The sequence below is a fragment of the Primulina eburnea genome, chromosome 3 (assembly GCF_022965805.1).
Source record: "Primulina eburnea isolate SZY01 chromosome 3, ASM2296580v1, whole genome shotgun sequence".
Lineage (NCBI taxonomy): Eukaryota > Viridiplantae > Streptophyta > Magnoliopsida > Lamiales > Gesneriaceae > Primulina > Primulina eburnea.
In genome coordinates this window covers 10,104,598-10,120,650 of record NC_133103.1, presented here as the reverse complement: position 1 = coordinate 10,120,650, position 16,053 = coordinate 10,104,598, and the positions used below count along the sequence as shown (strand labels likewise).

Below are 16,053 nucleotides of genomic sequence, written 5' to 3'. Positions count from 1 at the left end.
ATGTAATTGTTTCTTACACATAATTGTTCAATTATAGTTCATAATGGCGACAAACAGATGTAACTTTGTGTGGTACTCACAGCAGAAAGGGAAATAATTTGTTTACCCTGCCCGTCGGCAAACTTACATTATTTGAGGAAAACGCTAATCAATGACAATTCTTGGAGTTGACAAGTCTTTAGATAATGACTTTTGATGTTTTCTTGTTCCTGTTTTGTACTACTCACCAAACAACATGCCATGTTTGTATGTTTTTCTTGCCACTTTTTACCTCAGTTTCTTTAACTTTTACCAATTAGACATTAAAAAGTACGTTTAGTTGTCTTATTAGCTTGGTTTGTGTTGCACTGGATGTCAAAACATCTGGTTTAATATAGGTCGATAGACTGCATAAAATACATCTACTCCACTTGTGTTTATCATAGGATTTGTAATAATTTGTGATCCAACGATCGTGCTACATCGAGTGGTCACACCGAGGCTCACCAAGTATTAAAAAGGAGAGTAGAATTCTTGCTAGTTGGTAGTGTCACTGTCCTCGCGTAGATCCAATTCTCCAAAAAAAAAAAAATTAACATGTACAGTCCATATGAAAAATTATAGACTCGACACTCCGAAAACCCGAGGTTTCTCTGGGTTCTGGTTGCATCTCGGTGAGACGGTAACCAGGAGAAAAGTAACATGTTAATCGATGACTCGCGTGTTTAAAAGTTTCTCCGAGTTTACTGTTGAGTTCAATCCAAACATGTGAAAGATTCAGGTTCCAAGATTATAAAATAAACAGTTTAAATATTTGTCGTTACTTGTTATTCTTGGTTCATGAAAACAAATACTTCTTAATATCTTCAATTATCGTTCTACTAAATAAAAACTCGTTTCTAGTTAGTAGTCTCTCTTGGTTTCACACTCCATCCCCGATTTTTTGCATTGTGAAGTATAATCCCTTTTTGACAATTTTTTTTTAAAATAATTTGCATTTAATGTCTTTTTTTTTTAGTTGGACGAGCTGCTTGTTGCAATTAGCTATCGAACCAAAACCTTGTTCCAAACTTTTTTAGTTCCAAACTTAACACTTTGATATCAGATGGATTACAAGCCATCGATCATTTATTGACTTTTATTTAGTATTCAAGCTCATATTTAATTTCGTTAATTGAATATAAGTAGCTGTAGTATCATTTATTGTACCATGAAGATAATTGCTGGAAACCTTTTTCACTGAGTATTGTATTTAGTCAAATATGTTATATCATAAAATATCCGATAGATATATAACGAAAATAAAAAAGTTCGCAAGTCGGCTTACGAAAATTCCAATGATAGACCAGAAACTTGACTAGAATGGTTAATGAGAGGAAACATGGGCAATGGCTTCCAAGGATTTATGTGTGCTTCATTTGCAACCATTGTCACGGATTGTTTTAAGCTACTCCCGGTTATATCTTAAGTCTCCCTGATTCAATTAGATCGTATAGGCCCCTAGTATATTTTCTGGGGGATAACATTATATTTCAGGAAATGAATGGTAGCACAGAAAATGCTCCATTGGCACATTGTTTTATACTTTATACGAAAATTATATATCATTCTAATATTAGTGGCACAGAATATAATCTCCCAATTTAATACAGCAAGAAACAGACAGATTGCTGCTAGGAAATGTTAAAACTCGTATCATTTAATTCAGAAACGAGTTTTCCATTTAGATTAAACAAAACTACCCAGATTCTCATACTTCATGATTGACCAATTACACTTGAGAGATGTACAGATTCCTCAGTGAAGAATATGACAATAATGAAAAAATTCTGACAAATACAGACGATGTCTTATGTGATTCGTGGCTGGCTGCTAGATAGATTCTGATTCATCGGTCCTTTAATGCACAGCACTGATTCGTACACACTGTCCCCCAGGTAATAATAAAACATCTGTTTGATCGTGCAAATAGGTCCAAGAAATAAGTTCAAGCTTGCGAAAACCGACTCAGAACTTGGAGCTCTGAACATCCCAGTCTTTTCGAGAAACCGGAAACCGAACTTAACTGTCAAATTGGCGACATGGTTTGTCGAGGTCTAACACGGATGATGGTCCTCAAATTCATGGTGGTGCACGGTGTAGTCCTGTTCATCGAATTCAGTTGAGAAAGAAGAGACACAAACAAGCACGGGTTTGACACAAAATAAGCGCAAACTTTAGTGAATGGTATCAGCCAAAATATGATGAACACATATGAGAACATGGTAAATTTGTCTGATTAATGAAGGTTTGCCGAGCACTTGATGAGTATGTTCTACTGTAAAAGTTTGTTGATGTGCGATTTGCATTATTGAATCTGGACCCCGGTGTGTGTCCCTCACCATACTGATCAAGGCGAGTTATCCCGAGATTTTCCCTTTGCATACATCAAATCAAGAAAGTAGATAAATGTTTTTAAAGAGAGTAACAAAGGAACAAGAAAAAGAGTTGATGTTCATAAAGCTGGCAAAGAATATCATTGAACTATTTATTCCCTTATCAAGAGTTTTGATTAAAATAAAAGAAAACATACAGTTCAAGAGGAATAATAATATGAGAAGATAAGACTAAAATCATAGGCATTCATGTTCCGTTTTCACATTTCTATAGTATTCATATGAAAAGAAACTGTCATCATGATATCATAAACATAAAAGATAAGAACTTGATTCCCGAAAAATGGCAAGTTAAAACATGAGATTTCCTCATTATCGAAAATTTGATAACCCCATAAATCATCAAAGCATCTGTAAACAACAGGAATAGAGTTTGGAATTCAACGTTAAATCAAAAAAACTAGAGGACCTTGAATCTTAGTACAGCCGAAGGACGCTTCTTATTGAGTGTGAGTGGTTCGGCTTGACTTTACCAAGTCCCGCTCTCCGGCTGCTCCTCATTGGCGTCAAGTAGAAACGCAAGAGTCCGTTATCAATGTGGTTTGGAGAATATCTTGCACTCCGATTTCTCTCCAACACGAACTCATCCCTCTTCTTTCTCCCGTGCCCATTCATCTCGACATTTGAATGCCTCACACTCCCGAATGATCCACCAACTTGAGGGGCATTTCTCCAGCTCACACTACTATTGCTTCGAAGCACATTTCTGTTGAATCCACCTCTCATATCTACACTTCCTTCCCTCCTAGATTCCTGCCAAGACTCGGAAAAAGACCTCTCCACTCCATTCGCTTGACTCGTTCTTTCCTCATTTTCATCTTTGTTACCACCATTTCTCCGGTATATAAATCCCCATAATCTCCAACTCCACTTCCTAGGTTTCTTCGACTCCTTCCTCTCCCCATTGGCTATTACAGAACTGCTACTGTCCCTAAATACACTACCCAATTCAAAAGTCTCGGAACAATCATCCCTCAAAGAGTTTGAATTTGAATCCCTCAAATCTGTTTCCCCAACCAACACTTTTGTCCCTTGAAAGTAGTCGATAGTAGTGGGTGATACTTTGGCGTTCGACGCCATCTTCAGTTCATCAATCTCAGCTACAACGGCAGCGGCAGTCTTCCTAATCGAACTAGACCTATCAAGACTCTTCCTTCTTCTTGACGAAGAGTCGGAATAATACTCTCTGGTCTGCAAAGACCCTCCAGGCACACTATCATCTTCATTTACAAAATTTCTTGATGGCCCCTCCTCAACTGGAATTTGCATGTCCGAGCGCAATACATGCACAGCAGGGGCATCCTCCATCACAGAAAGCATAGGTGCCATTCTAGGAAAACTCCTCCCAATCAAATATCCATCCCAAGAAGCTCGAGGCTCATCAAAAGAGTATCTTGGATCATCAAAACTGATTCTCCCAGCATCTAGAGAGAATCGGGGATCAGTGTCGCAAGACCTCCTCCCAAATCCATAATCAGCAATCTCGGACTGTGTCTCTCTATACTGCCTGGAAATCGGCTTCTCCACTGGTAATGTAGCTGTGATTTTGCCATTATTCTGCTTCTTCATCTTCTGCTTTTGCCTCCACTTCTGCCATTTCTTGCTGAAAACTGAGGCTGCAGCCCAAAAACCCCCTCCTGAACTCTTCTTTTCCTGATTATCAAGATTTATATGGTCTTTCATAGGCTTAGAATTATTCACTCTCGACACCTCTTCTTCCACAATCTCACTACCATTGACCCCAACCTCAACCACATTTCTCAAATTTTCCGAATCGGAAACTTGGAAGGGTATGATATCATCTCCATCTACACCGCCGCCAGCAGCATCCACGACAGCAACAACATCCTCTACATTTTCAAGGTCATTAAAATCTTCATCGTTCTCTGTTTCCTCCAATACGGGCTTATTCACTATACAAGATTCGGTTTTTTGGCTACTCAAGAGGTTTTGATGAGAAGAAGCAGCAGAAGAGGAAGCTTTATTGTTATTGGTTGTACTTTTATTCTCGTCTTCAAGTGTAAAGAGTGACCAAAGAGTGTTTCTTACCCTAACGTCGCAAGATTTCCGCTGCGGTTCAAAAGAAAGGCCTAAAGCTTCGTTCTTGGAAGCCGAAAAGGACTTCGTGCGACGTAGCTCGGGCAAAAATGAATTGGGATTTGAGGCCTTATTAACTGGCTGTGACTGAGGAGGAGGAGGAGGAGGGACGCTGTTTGCTTTCGAGACGGACGAAAAAATGGACTTGATTGCGGTGGCCGCGGCTGCGGAAGCTGAGGAGGGGCGGCGGGAGGAGGAGGGAGTGTTGGAGGAGGAGTGATCTAGAAAGGTAAGACGCTCGCAGAGACAAGAGGGGCAGAACCCGGTGTACTGCTCGTTCGGGTGGCGGTCACAACTGAAGGAAGAGCGCGGCGGCTGCGGCGGAGGAGGCGGAGGCGCTGTTGGGTCTGCAGAAGTGGGATTCATAACCGTTGGAAGTGAGTGCGCACACAGCTACACCGCCCGCTCATGTTAGTAACTAAGCATTGCATCTCACAATCAATGCGCTCGAGTGCGTGTCTTGGTGAGTGTCTAGTGTGTGAGAGAGAAAGGAGGGGTTCCAGTTTGGGGGGACTTTTCTCCTTCTTGACGGTTGAGCGAGCGAGGAAGAGAGGAAATTGCATTAAAGAGAGAGAGGTAGGAATTCAAGAGGGGAGAGAAGTGCACTTCTCTCTCTTCAAGTTATCATTTTTTTTTTTACTTTTCCGTTGAAATCTATGTTTTTTTACTGTCTTCAAATTCAATTGATTTTGTAATAAAATAACGTAAAGGTCAATTTTTTTCTAGAATCCAATTTGTATTGCTCGTATGCTACTTCGTTTAATGATAAAATAGAGAATAAATAATATCACTCTAATCTATAATCTTGTTTCCTTATTTAGATTCACACAAATGTCAAATCTTAATAGCATAAATCATCACTGAAATTAGTTTTTTTGTCACAAATGATTTATCTTTAATAAGTAGGTCTCTTGTGAAACGATCTCACAAATCTTTATTAGTAAGACTGATCAACCCTACCGATATTCACAATAAAAAGTAATAATCTTAGTATAAAAAGTAGTATTTTTTCATAGATGACTCAAAAAAAATATGTTTCACAAAATATAACATATGAGACCGTCTCACACATATTTTTCTTTAATTTTTGATTGTATTGAATTGTAAGAGTAGAAATAGAGTTTGCTATACATAAAATCTTAACTAGGAGTTGCACGTAAAAAAAAAAAAGAAATAATAATGATTTGATTAGCTAAAGACGTTACTCTAATAATAAATTCCTCATAAAGTAGAGTTTTCAATAGAATTAACTATATAACCTAATGGCTTTCTAATGGGTACGACAAGTTGTTTTGCCTGATCTGAACCGTTCCAAAATTTAACAAGGCCGATCTTTGATATTTTTTTTATTTTTTTTAATTTCGATTTTGAAAATAATGATTATCGTTTGGTGAAAACAGGCCGACAAAAAGAAATACGTTATTTTTGGTCGAATTTAAACATTTAGATTTTCGAATCATCTTATTACATAAGCATCTTTCGCAACATCGAACAAAATATGTATCACATTGGATAAAATTAAATTTACTCTTTTTTTTAATCCAAACAAGATATGTTCTCTAAATAGAATTTTTTAAAAAAGACTATTTATGTAGAGAAAAAGCGAAAAAGCAAATCACGCCATATACCGCACTCCGTTCCATCCCAAATCTTATTGCATTCTCAAATCGCTTTCTTTGCTTTATCTTTTTTCCTTTTATTGATTTGGGATTTCTTTTTGTTTTTTGGCCCTTCTTTATTCATGTCTCTTTTCCATTTTCTGAAACAAATAAAAATAAAAAAAAACTGATCAAATTCCTTTAATTAGTTTGGTGGATTTCCTCTATTCCTTCTTTTTCATATTAGCATCATAACATATATATTTGGATTTTTTTATGTTCCCACCTTGGGACCAAACGCTATGCCAACAAGGGGAACATGAATAATACGATCACTGAATTTGGAAACTCGATTGCTAATTTTAGCTTCGCTTTTAACTTCTGGTTTTTTCATGAAATATTGCGGATTTAGAAAATATGAGAAATCAATATTTTGAAGAAATACGCGTAAGTTTTGATCTTTTCTTGTCATATTGATAGAAAAATCTTCGTTAACGTGTATATAATTTATAAAATATAAGAAATAATTATCAATGAATGACAACGTCGGTTAATGCATGAAGGCCAAGGTACAAAGTATGGGAAATAATTGCTTGCTTTACATCAAAAGTTAGGTGGAAAAAATCGGCTCTTCCAGTTCTTAATTCCGTGGTAAAAAAAAAAATGGTTCAGGGTTAAAAAAGTGGGACATGAAAAAGGAATAAAGTCGGCTTACTGTGAGTTTCGGGCTTGGACTTTATCAATTAACTTTACAGATGAAAAAAAAAAAGTTGCAAAATTAATATTGTATATAAAATATATTCTTTTGTTGAGTTACAAAAAAAAACTCGTTTTAAACTGTGAAGATGTGAAATATGAAAGAGAAAAGGAAGGAAGGACAGCGGGGACATGTTGATATAAGTCCAAAATGTGTTTCCTGGGGAGTCGGTTTAGAAAAAGAAAGGACTCTGCCCATTCACAACATGTCAACATTGCATCCTTCCATTTTCGAAAATATATACGATTGATTGAACGAGACGTGTTATCAAAAAAAAATTTATTGTATTTTTTGCAATCTTCTTTCTAATAATTTAATTTCTTGCTCATTCTTGTTATTGAATTATATATAAATTATAAGATCAAAAACTTCTCGTTTTATCAAAATACTTATAATTGATAATAATAATACAATTCAAATATTATAAACTTGTACAACAATTCAAACATAAGTGAATGTTAATGCATCTATGTGAGCGCTATATATAAAACTTACACGAGGGTACGGAGACCATATCGTTAGAGCAGAAAAGATTGATGTATCTATCGTATAATTATAATGTAATTAAGATACATTCAATTGATTTTAACGCCTATTCTATACAATAAGTGAAAATCATTATAACTGGTTTTAAAGCGTATATTAATATGCCGCAGTCTCCACAAATTTCAGGAATAGGACGACTCAATTATTAATCTAATATTTACAAAAATTAAATAACCAGTTTTTATACACGTATATGTATATATATAGCATGTACACATATACATGCATAAACATAAATATATAGCAAAAACTTGTATGAGACGGTCATATGGGTCGTATTTGTGAGACAGATCTCTTATTTGGATCATCCATGAAAAAGTATTATTTTTTATACTAAGAGTATTACTTTATATTGTGAATATGGGTAGGTTTGACCCTTCTCACAGCGTCTCACCGATTAAGATCCGTGAGACGGTCTCACATGAGACCCACTTTATATATATATATATATATATAAACATGTATCTATCTAATAGGTGGTCCGTGCCCTATTTCTAGGTTCTGAAATTACTGATGGCTGCATCATCAGTGCCCCTCGTGCATGTATTATATACTATACGATATACAACTTTACGATATTATATATGTGTATATTATCAGTATGTATGTGCAAGACGTCAATCGACATTATTTCGTGTGTGAATAGGATATGATGTGAAAATTGACAAGATTCACTTATTAGTGATAATGTTTGAAGTTTGGTATTAAGTCGTAGTTAGATGTAATGAATTGATTTGGACGACAAATCTAAAAATTCGAATCTGAAATCATGTTCATTTTAAGTGCGTTTCAAGGTTAGTTTGACACTGTCTTTGGGTTATTTGATCGAATGACTCTAAGAATATATATATATATATATATATATATATATATATATATATAAACTGAGGATGATAATGATTTTAAGACAACATCAACTTGTTGTTCAATTTTTTGAGAATTATGAAAAAAATGATGATATATGAAAAGTATCATCCGTCGAAATACACATGTTGCGTATGTCATAATATCATACTTTAATTTTACTATGAATCATTGAAAAAAAATTGTGATATTTAATTACTTACAATACAATCACAATTTTTTTGTGTTAATTTATATCTAGCATGAAAGTTTGAAAAAAATGGCAAACGAATATTTAATTACACGAGGGTACGGAGACCATATCGTTAGAGCAGAAAAGATTGATGTATCTATCGTATAATTATAATGTAATTAAGATACATTCAATTGATTTTAACGCCTATTCTATACAATAAGTGAAAATCATTATAACTGGTTTTAAAGCGTATATTAATATGCCGCAGTCTCCACAAATTTCAGGAATAGGACGACTCAATTATTAATCTAATATTTACAAAAATTAAATAACCAGTTTTTATACACGTATATGTATATATATAGCATGTACACATATACATGCATAAACATAAATATATAGCAAAAACTTGTATGAGACGGTCATATGGGTCGTATTTGTGAGACAGATCTCTTATTTGGATCATCCATGAAAAAGTATTATTTTTTATACTAAGAGTATTACTTTATATTGTGAATATGGGTAGGTTTGACCCTTCTCACAGCGTCTCACCGATTAAGATCCGTGAGACGGTCTCACATGAGACCCACTTTATATATATATATATATATATATATAAACATGTATCTATCTAATAGGTGGTCCGTGCCCTATTTCTAGGTTCTGAAATTACTGATGGCTGCATCATCAGTGCCCCTCGTGCATGTATTATATACTATACGATATACAACTTTACGATATTATATATGTGTATATTATCAGTATGTATGTGCAAGACGTCAATCGACATTATTTCGTGTGTGAATAGGATATGATGTGAAAATTGACAAGATTCACTTATTAGTGATAATGTTTGAAGTTTGGTATTAAGTCGTAGTTAGATGTAATGAATTGATTTGGACGACAAATCTAAAAATTCGAATCTGAAATCATGTTCATTTTAAGTGCGTTTCAAGGTTAGTTTGACACTGTCTTTGGGTTATTTGATCGAATGACTCTAAGAATATATATATATATATATATATATATATATATATATATATATAAACTGAGGATGATAATGATTTTAAGACAACATCAACTTGTTGTTCAATTTTTTGAGAATTATGAAAAAAATGATGATATATGAAAAGTATCATCCGTCGAAATACACATGTTGCGTATGTCATAATATCATACTTTAATTTTACTATGAATCATTGAAAAAAAATTGTGATATTTAATTACTTACAATACAATCACAATTTTTTTGTGTTAATTTATATCTAGCATGAAAGTTTGAAAAAAATGGCAAACGAATAGGTAGAATTTTACTCGCTATATTTTAGTTCAAGATCTATAACAATGAATTCATAAAATCTAAAAAAAATCGGACGAATATATGTGTATTTCTTTATAGTATACGTAACGAAATAGCATATATCAAATGAAATGAAAGGGAAGAATATTTATACCTTATTCTTGAAGCATGGTCCAAGTCGAATGAACTATATATACCAATTGGTATATTAACATTAAACTAGCACGAATATTAAAAAAAAATTAATTCCTATTTGTACATTTGAAAATATATTTCAAATCCTCTATAAACTTACCAGCAACACAAAAAGGATAAAATAAATTTCATAACCTGAATAAAAAAAATTAAATTTAGTCAATAGCCCAAGTAAGAACTCGAATGCTAAATATAAAAAGTAAAATAAAATATATATAATATTAATATTAAAGACCAAATAAGTTACTTAATACTAAAGGGATTTGTGTCTAACACACATTTATGATCAAATAATATCACACAAAAATTGACATGCATACTTTTCACAAAAACAAAGCTTCACTTTACACAGTATACTTAAAATAAAACTGAAAAAATTTATAAAATAACTACACTCAACTATTTAATTAAGAAAATGATCTCTTCATGTTTTAAAAAACAAAATACCCAAGTATCTTCAATAATACGTAAACTCACTACTGCACAATAACTCCATATAGAAACTAGTCTATACGTCTTCACTTTACGAAAATTGTATCTCGTTATAATAAACTCTTTTAAACTCTCGTATTTTATTTATGTGAGATAGAGTATCAAAATCACCCTATTTCAGATCTTCACGATCTCGTTGCAGCTTATCCTTCGATCTACCAGTGTTGTGAATCTAGATATAGCTTTTACAGGTTCAAAAGGTGCTCCCGTTATGTATTTCTTTATCCTCCAAGTTCAAAAGTTGTCTCTTATTCACGTAGAAATTTTCTATGCACAACACTTGCTATTCGGTGTCACCGCTGACGATTGTCTCTTATATAATTTTGTCACGCTTTGAAGCCAAACTCGTGCCTCCCCGATTGCACAATGACCTTTATGGCAATTTTAGTTATCTATTTTCGTGAAACGATGAATGACAAAACAGATGTTATAGGAGTTCATTGCATAGTCGCGTAGGCATGAGATTCGGCCCGAGATGTGACAAAAATTGTTAACCAGTCAATATGTAATGCGCATGAGAATAAATACTGAACGTGACTGGGTCATCTTTTAATAGTCAACGATCATAAACATTTAGCCAACTATTATATCCATCGATCCATGTTGATGAAGAAGACGCGCCGACCATCAAACAACCTAAAGTCATGAAATAAAAATCATAGTTGGTAGACACCCAAACATCAAGCTAGAGCCCCAAACCTGTTATTAATTCAGTAAAGACACCCCCGGGCATTAAACCAAAATACACACATGCTGCCCAAAACCTCAAAATACACGTGCTATCCCGGAACTAAAGAATACACGATATGCTGTCCGGAAACTAAAAAAAATTTCACATGTGTTACTCAAAAATTTAAAAACACAAAAGTTCTCATGAGATTATTTTTATCGATCAATTTTATGAGATAGATCTCCAACCAAACTCGGTTCATTAAAAATATTATTTTTTTTATCAATAATATTAATTTTATTTGTAAATTTGAATCAAGCCAACTCGTCTCAGTTATTCATTTAAAAATGTACACGAGTTGTAAGAAATTTCAAATATACACGTACACTTGCTATCCGGAAAGTCAAGAATTAATATGCGCTGGCCGAAAATTCAAAAATACACACTTGTTGCCTGAAAATATAAAAAATACAAACATGCTCGGAAAATAAAAAATTCACATGCACCAACCTAGATGTTTGAAAATATACGAGTGCTGTCCGGAAATTTCAAAAAACACACACTCTACATGCACGCACGCACGCACGCACGCACGCACACAATGACACTTTTACAAACTGCGCAATTTTAAAAGATCAAACGCATTAAAAATTCATGTCGTCTCATGGAACTTGTAGAAGAATACAATCAAAGCACATCAAATATTTAATAAAATTCAATATGTGTGTCAAAAAAGGAATTGCATCTGTTTAATTTCTATATTTGGGTTGAGATGGACCAAACGTGCGCGGGGTTTGGAGAATATGCTTTGATTCGAACAAGAACGAGTTTGGATTGAACTTTTCTCCTTATTTATCCTTTTACCCCTCCCTCTTTTCGCTCTCGATCGACTGATTTATGCGTGCGTTTATGAGCTAACTTTTAAAAATCTGAAAGTAGTTTAAAAAAATCAAAATAAACATTTAATTAAAATTAAATAGAAGCAAACATGCGGCTTTTTATATGATTTTTTGGGCATTACAGTATCACTCTATATGTATGTAGTGTGTGTGTGTGTGTATTGTGTAAGTATGTATATGAATAAATGCATGTATATATACGGGTATGTGGTTTTTCATACTGAGAAGAGTATGTGTTGAAATCGTGTGGCTGACATTTTGAGTGTAGGGGGGTTGCATAATTTATGAAGATCATGAATTGGTGTTAAAAATTCTTGCACTTAGGCGTGTGTTCTTTATGATGCCAACGAAAAGCACGTAATATTGTCACGAGTCACCGTACTTAGTATATATTGAATATAATGTGTTCATTTATATATATATATATATATATATATATATATATATATATATATATATATATATATATATATATATATATATATATTCATTACTACCCACAAAAATAAATGGATTTCTTTCTTAGTAACGAGTCGAAATACTACTACTTGTTCTAAAAAAGTCTTTTCTCGAGTTTGAATTAATTAATTGCATTTTGACTTTTTGAGTAGCTAGACATTCCTCGAGCAAAGATTATTATAAATCTTGAGTGTATTTCAAATTCATCATAATTATCATTTCACGTACATAAATTAACAATAAAAAGATTTACAATTCACCGAGCATAAATTCATTCAAAAAATCAAATGAATTTGAAATACATAACTTCTCCAACCGAATACAAACTAAACTACTGCATTGGGTTGTTAATTGAATCGATTATTTCGTGTTATATATCATGTTTTTAAGGTTCTTGTTTTTAAAAATATACATAATCGAAGGTATTTAATTTGAGGAATGTAGGTATAATTTATTACACCCAAATTTTTAAATGAATATAAATACAATATTAATATTGTAATTGATTAGTGGGCCGTGACCCGCCGCCAAGATTGTCACGCGCACTATTGCCCGACCTTATATGGACCTTGGCCCACATATATAAAAACAGGGGGCCCAGTAGCTTTAATTTTATCACATGACATGAATGATGATGGTGGAAATTACATTTCACACCCCTTAGATGTGTGTGAGTGATCACATTGCAGTCCGATGACAATACATACGGGGTCAGACTTATATCCGTCCTAAATCCAATAGATTTCGATCAGTTAGTAGTTGTAGGATAAGTAAAAAAATATTGATTTCTCAAATGTGATGAATTAGATTGCGTAACTCATCTCGAACTCGGCCTTTTTAGTTCAGAAGAATCCTGTAATTTTATCATACATATAAATGTGAATTCATGTTGGTTGAGATATAAACGGATCTTGATTCATGTACAAACGAGTTGAAAATATGTGAGTTATTTTGCAATTTGAAATGGTCGGTTCTCAATTCTAGCAAATCAATTCCATTTTTTCTCTCTTTTAATAAAGTGAAAGAAAAGTAAATTTCTACTTTTATTTCTATACAAATTATAAGTTTCTTATTATACTTAACATTCTTAGTTGCTTCTCAGTTATCACATCTAACTATTTGAATCCGCTTGGTTGAAATACATATCCTTGATGTGAATGAAATGAAAGTGGACTTAAAAGAGATTCTCTGTCCCTCTGAATTTTACTTTTTCTTTAAAAATTGTGTATTTCATTTTTGTCTTTCAACCGCTAGCTAGGCTAGGCTTGTCTTTTCATGTTCTTGATTAATATATATTTGATGGATATTTTTATTTTATGTCACATGTAATAGTGGGTCCTATCATACAATCTATCAACATCTGGAGATGCAAATGAATTAAATTGTGAGTGAGTTCTTCGAAACTCGATTCGATAAAAACTTATTTAATGAAACTTGTTAAGATAAATGACTCAAGCTCAAGTTTTATAATATTCAATCGTTAGTTCGTGAACATGTTTGTTGATAAATTCATGAGTCATCTCTTAGATTAAAAAATAACAATTTTGATATTTGATTTAACACATTATTTATTAAATATATTGAAAAAAGCTATTACATTTATTTATTATAATAAATTTACACATTTTAATAAGAATGTTATATTTTTCCGAAAATAGATAATTTATTTTTTAATTAATTTAATAAAGATTTAAACATATAATTTATATTTATTAAGCTTGTTTATGCTTGATGAAAGTTTGAATAAGCTCGTTAGTCATGATTATATTTATAAAATAAAGCTTGCTCTTGACTCGATTACATCCTCATCTCTTTTTTTTTTTTTTTTGGATTTTTATGATCATAATGCTTTTAATTATGTAATTTCCCAAATCATAATATATTTGCTAATAACTTTTTGGATAATATATAACATGATTAGTGAAATAACTAAGGCATCGTATACTATAGATTTAGCCCTCATGTGTTTGTGAGACCAATACTAATTCAATCTCGAATATGGTAAATACTGGATTATCATAATACTATATTACATATATAATTAAAGCACCATATATTAACTGTATGGAGACGTGATGTAGTTTTCGATTTGTTTAAAATATCCTTAATCTTCTCAAACTAACTACATGATTTTACTGTATTATAATAACATTTTCTTCATATTTTATTTTATGTACTACCACTTTAGTTTCAAAAATTGATAAATTTTTAAAAATTAGAAAAACTACTTCATTATTTATTTTCTTAAGGGACACATGCATCGTATGTAGCACGATCCGATAGTAATTATTAAATATTTCTCGCACTATCTATAAGATTTCTAACGAATAAAATCCATTTACTCATGTTGAATAAAATAACTGTTGTATTCATTAAATTTTTAAAGTTTAAATAAACTGAATTTTAATTCTGGACTATTATAATCTAAGTGCTGATATGACATCAAAACAATTACCAATTTTCATCATCACATTTCGGTGTCGAGGCGACATTTTCCGATATCATCTTAACACTTTGAGAAAAAGATTATTTTCCTTAAATATTTTTATATGCTATTAAATGCAATTGGTGTTACATGTATGTCTCGTGATAGAAGAAATTTGATGGAATGTCACATAAAAAAAATACTAATTTGTGAAATTGGAGAAATCCTAAATAGGATTCTAGGTTGTTTTTATTTAATATTTTTGGGGGGTTGGGGAACAATTTAACATAGCATTTATGAACTTAGCTTTCAGCTTATAGCAATTTAAGTGAGGAAAAAAATAAGGGGTGCCCCCCACCCGATTACCATTTCGTGGAATAATCGTAGTCTGCCCCCACAAAAAAATCACGTTTCATATACAGTAGCAACGAAATCAATGCAGTTTTTAAGAATATATAAAAATTATATTTCTTAAAACAAAGTTAAATATTTCTTTTTTGAAATATCTATACTTCTATATACTGTCATTAGAGTTGAGGAATTAGAGTAGCTGATTTTGGCATTCTCAAATTACAAAAAATTCTCTTTTATTTAATAAAAAAATAAAAACATATTTTAGTACATGTGTGTATCACCTTGATCAACCATATTCTAATAAATATTTTTTTTAATCTTTATCAATATTTTTGAATTTTTAAAAGATTTTATAATCGGTAACATAAAAAATTGTTATACAAACTCGTTTTTATGATTTTACTAAAATTTTCACACAAAAATTATTAACAAAAAAATTTCATATGATGCGTGTGAAAGAGCACTAGTTGTTTATAAAGATTGAGGCCGTCCTAAGGAAATTAATTTTCCCTTTATTTAAAATGAAAATAGCCAAAACGATCACCTAAGTTTGTCTATTTTGTGTTTTGGTCATCTATGTATTTAAATTTGGGTTTTGATCTTGAGAATTAGACCGTGTTTTTTATTTTGGTCTTATTTTACCTAACATAACATCAGAAATGCTAATCTGACAACGGGAAATGCTGATGAACCCTCCATTAAAAAAAGGATCAGAAGCCAAAAAAAAAAATCTAATCTTGCATAATCAAAACCAATTGTTAATATTTATAACATCAAAACATAAAATAGGTATACTTAGAGGATATTT

The 16,053-nt window shown here is 32.3% G+C and overlaps 1 protein-coding gene across 2 annotated transcripts; it reads right to left on the bottom strand.

Annotated features, from left to right (window-relative positions):
* Positions 1–1,634: 1,634 nt before the first annotated feature.
* LOC140826205 (protein OCTOPUS-like) lies at positions 1,635–5,108 on the bottom strand. 2 transcript variants are annotated; one of them, XM_073188391.1, is made up of 2 exons: positions 2,824–5,108; positions 1,635–2,395 (listed from the first exon to the last, which is right to left on the bottom strand). In XM_073188391.1, the coding sequence occupies exon 1, from the start codon at positions 4,875–4,877 to the stop codon at positions 2,832–2,834; it is 2,046 nt and encodes a 681-aa protein (XP_073044492.1). In that variant the 5' UTR covers positions 4,878–5,108; the 3' UTR covers positions 1,635–2,395; positions 2,824–2,831. The 2 variants fall into 2 exon arrangements, with proteins under 2 accessions (XP_073044492.1, XP_073044491.1); XM_073188390.1 differs by having other exon boundaries at positions 1,637–2,123.
* Positions 5,109–16,053: the final 10,945 nt, after the last annotated feature.

What these genes read in the sequence shown, in the direction of transcription:
- LOC140826205 (XM_073188391.1), bottom strand. Translation starts at nt 4,877, where the DNA reads ATGAATCCCACTTCTGCAGACCCAACAGCGCCTCCGCCTCCTCCGCCG.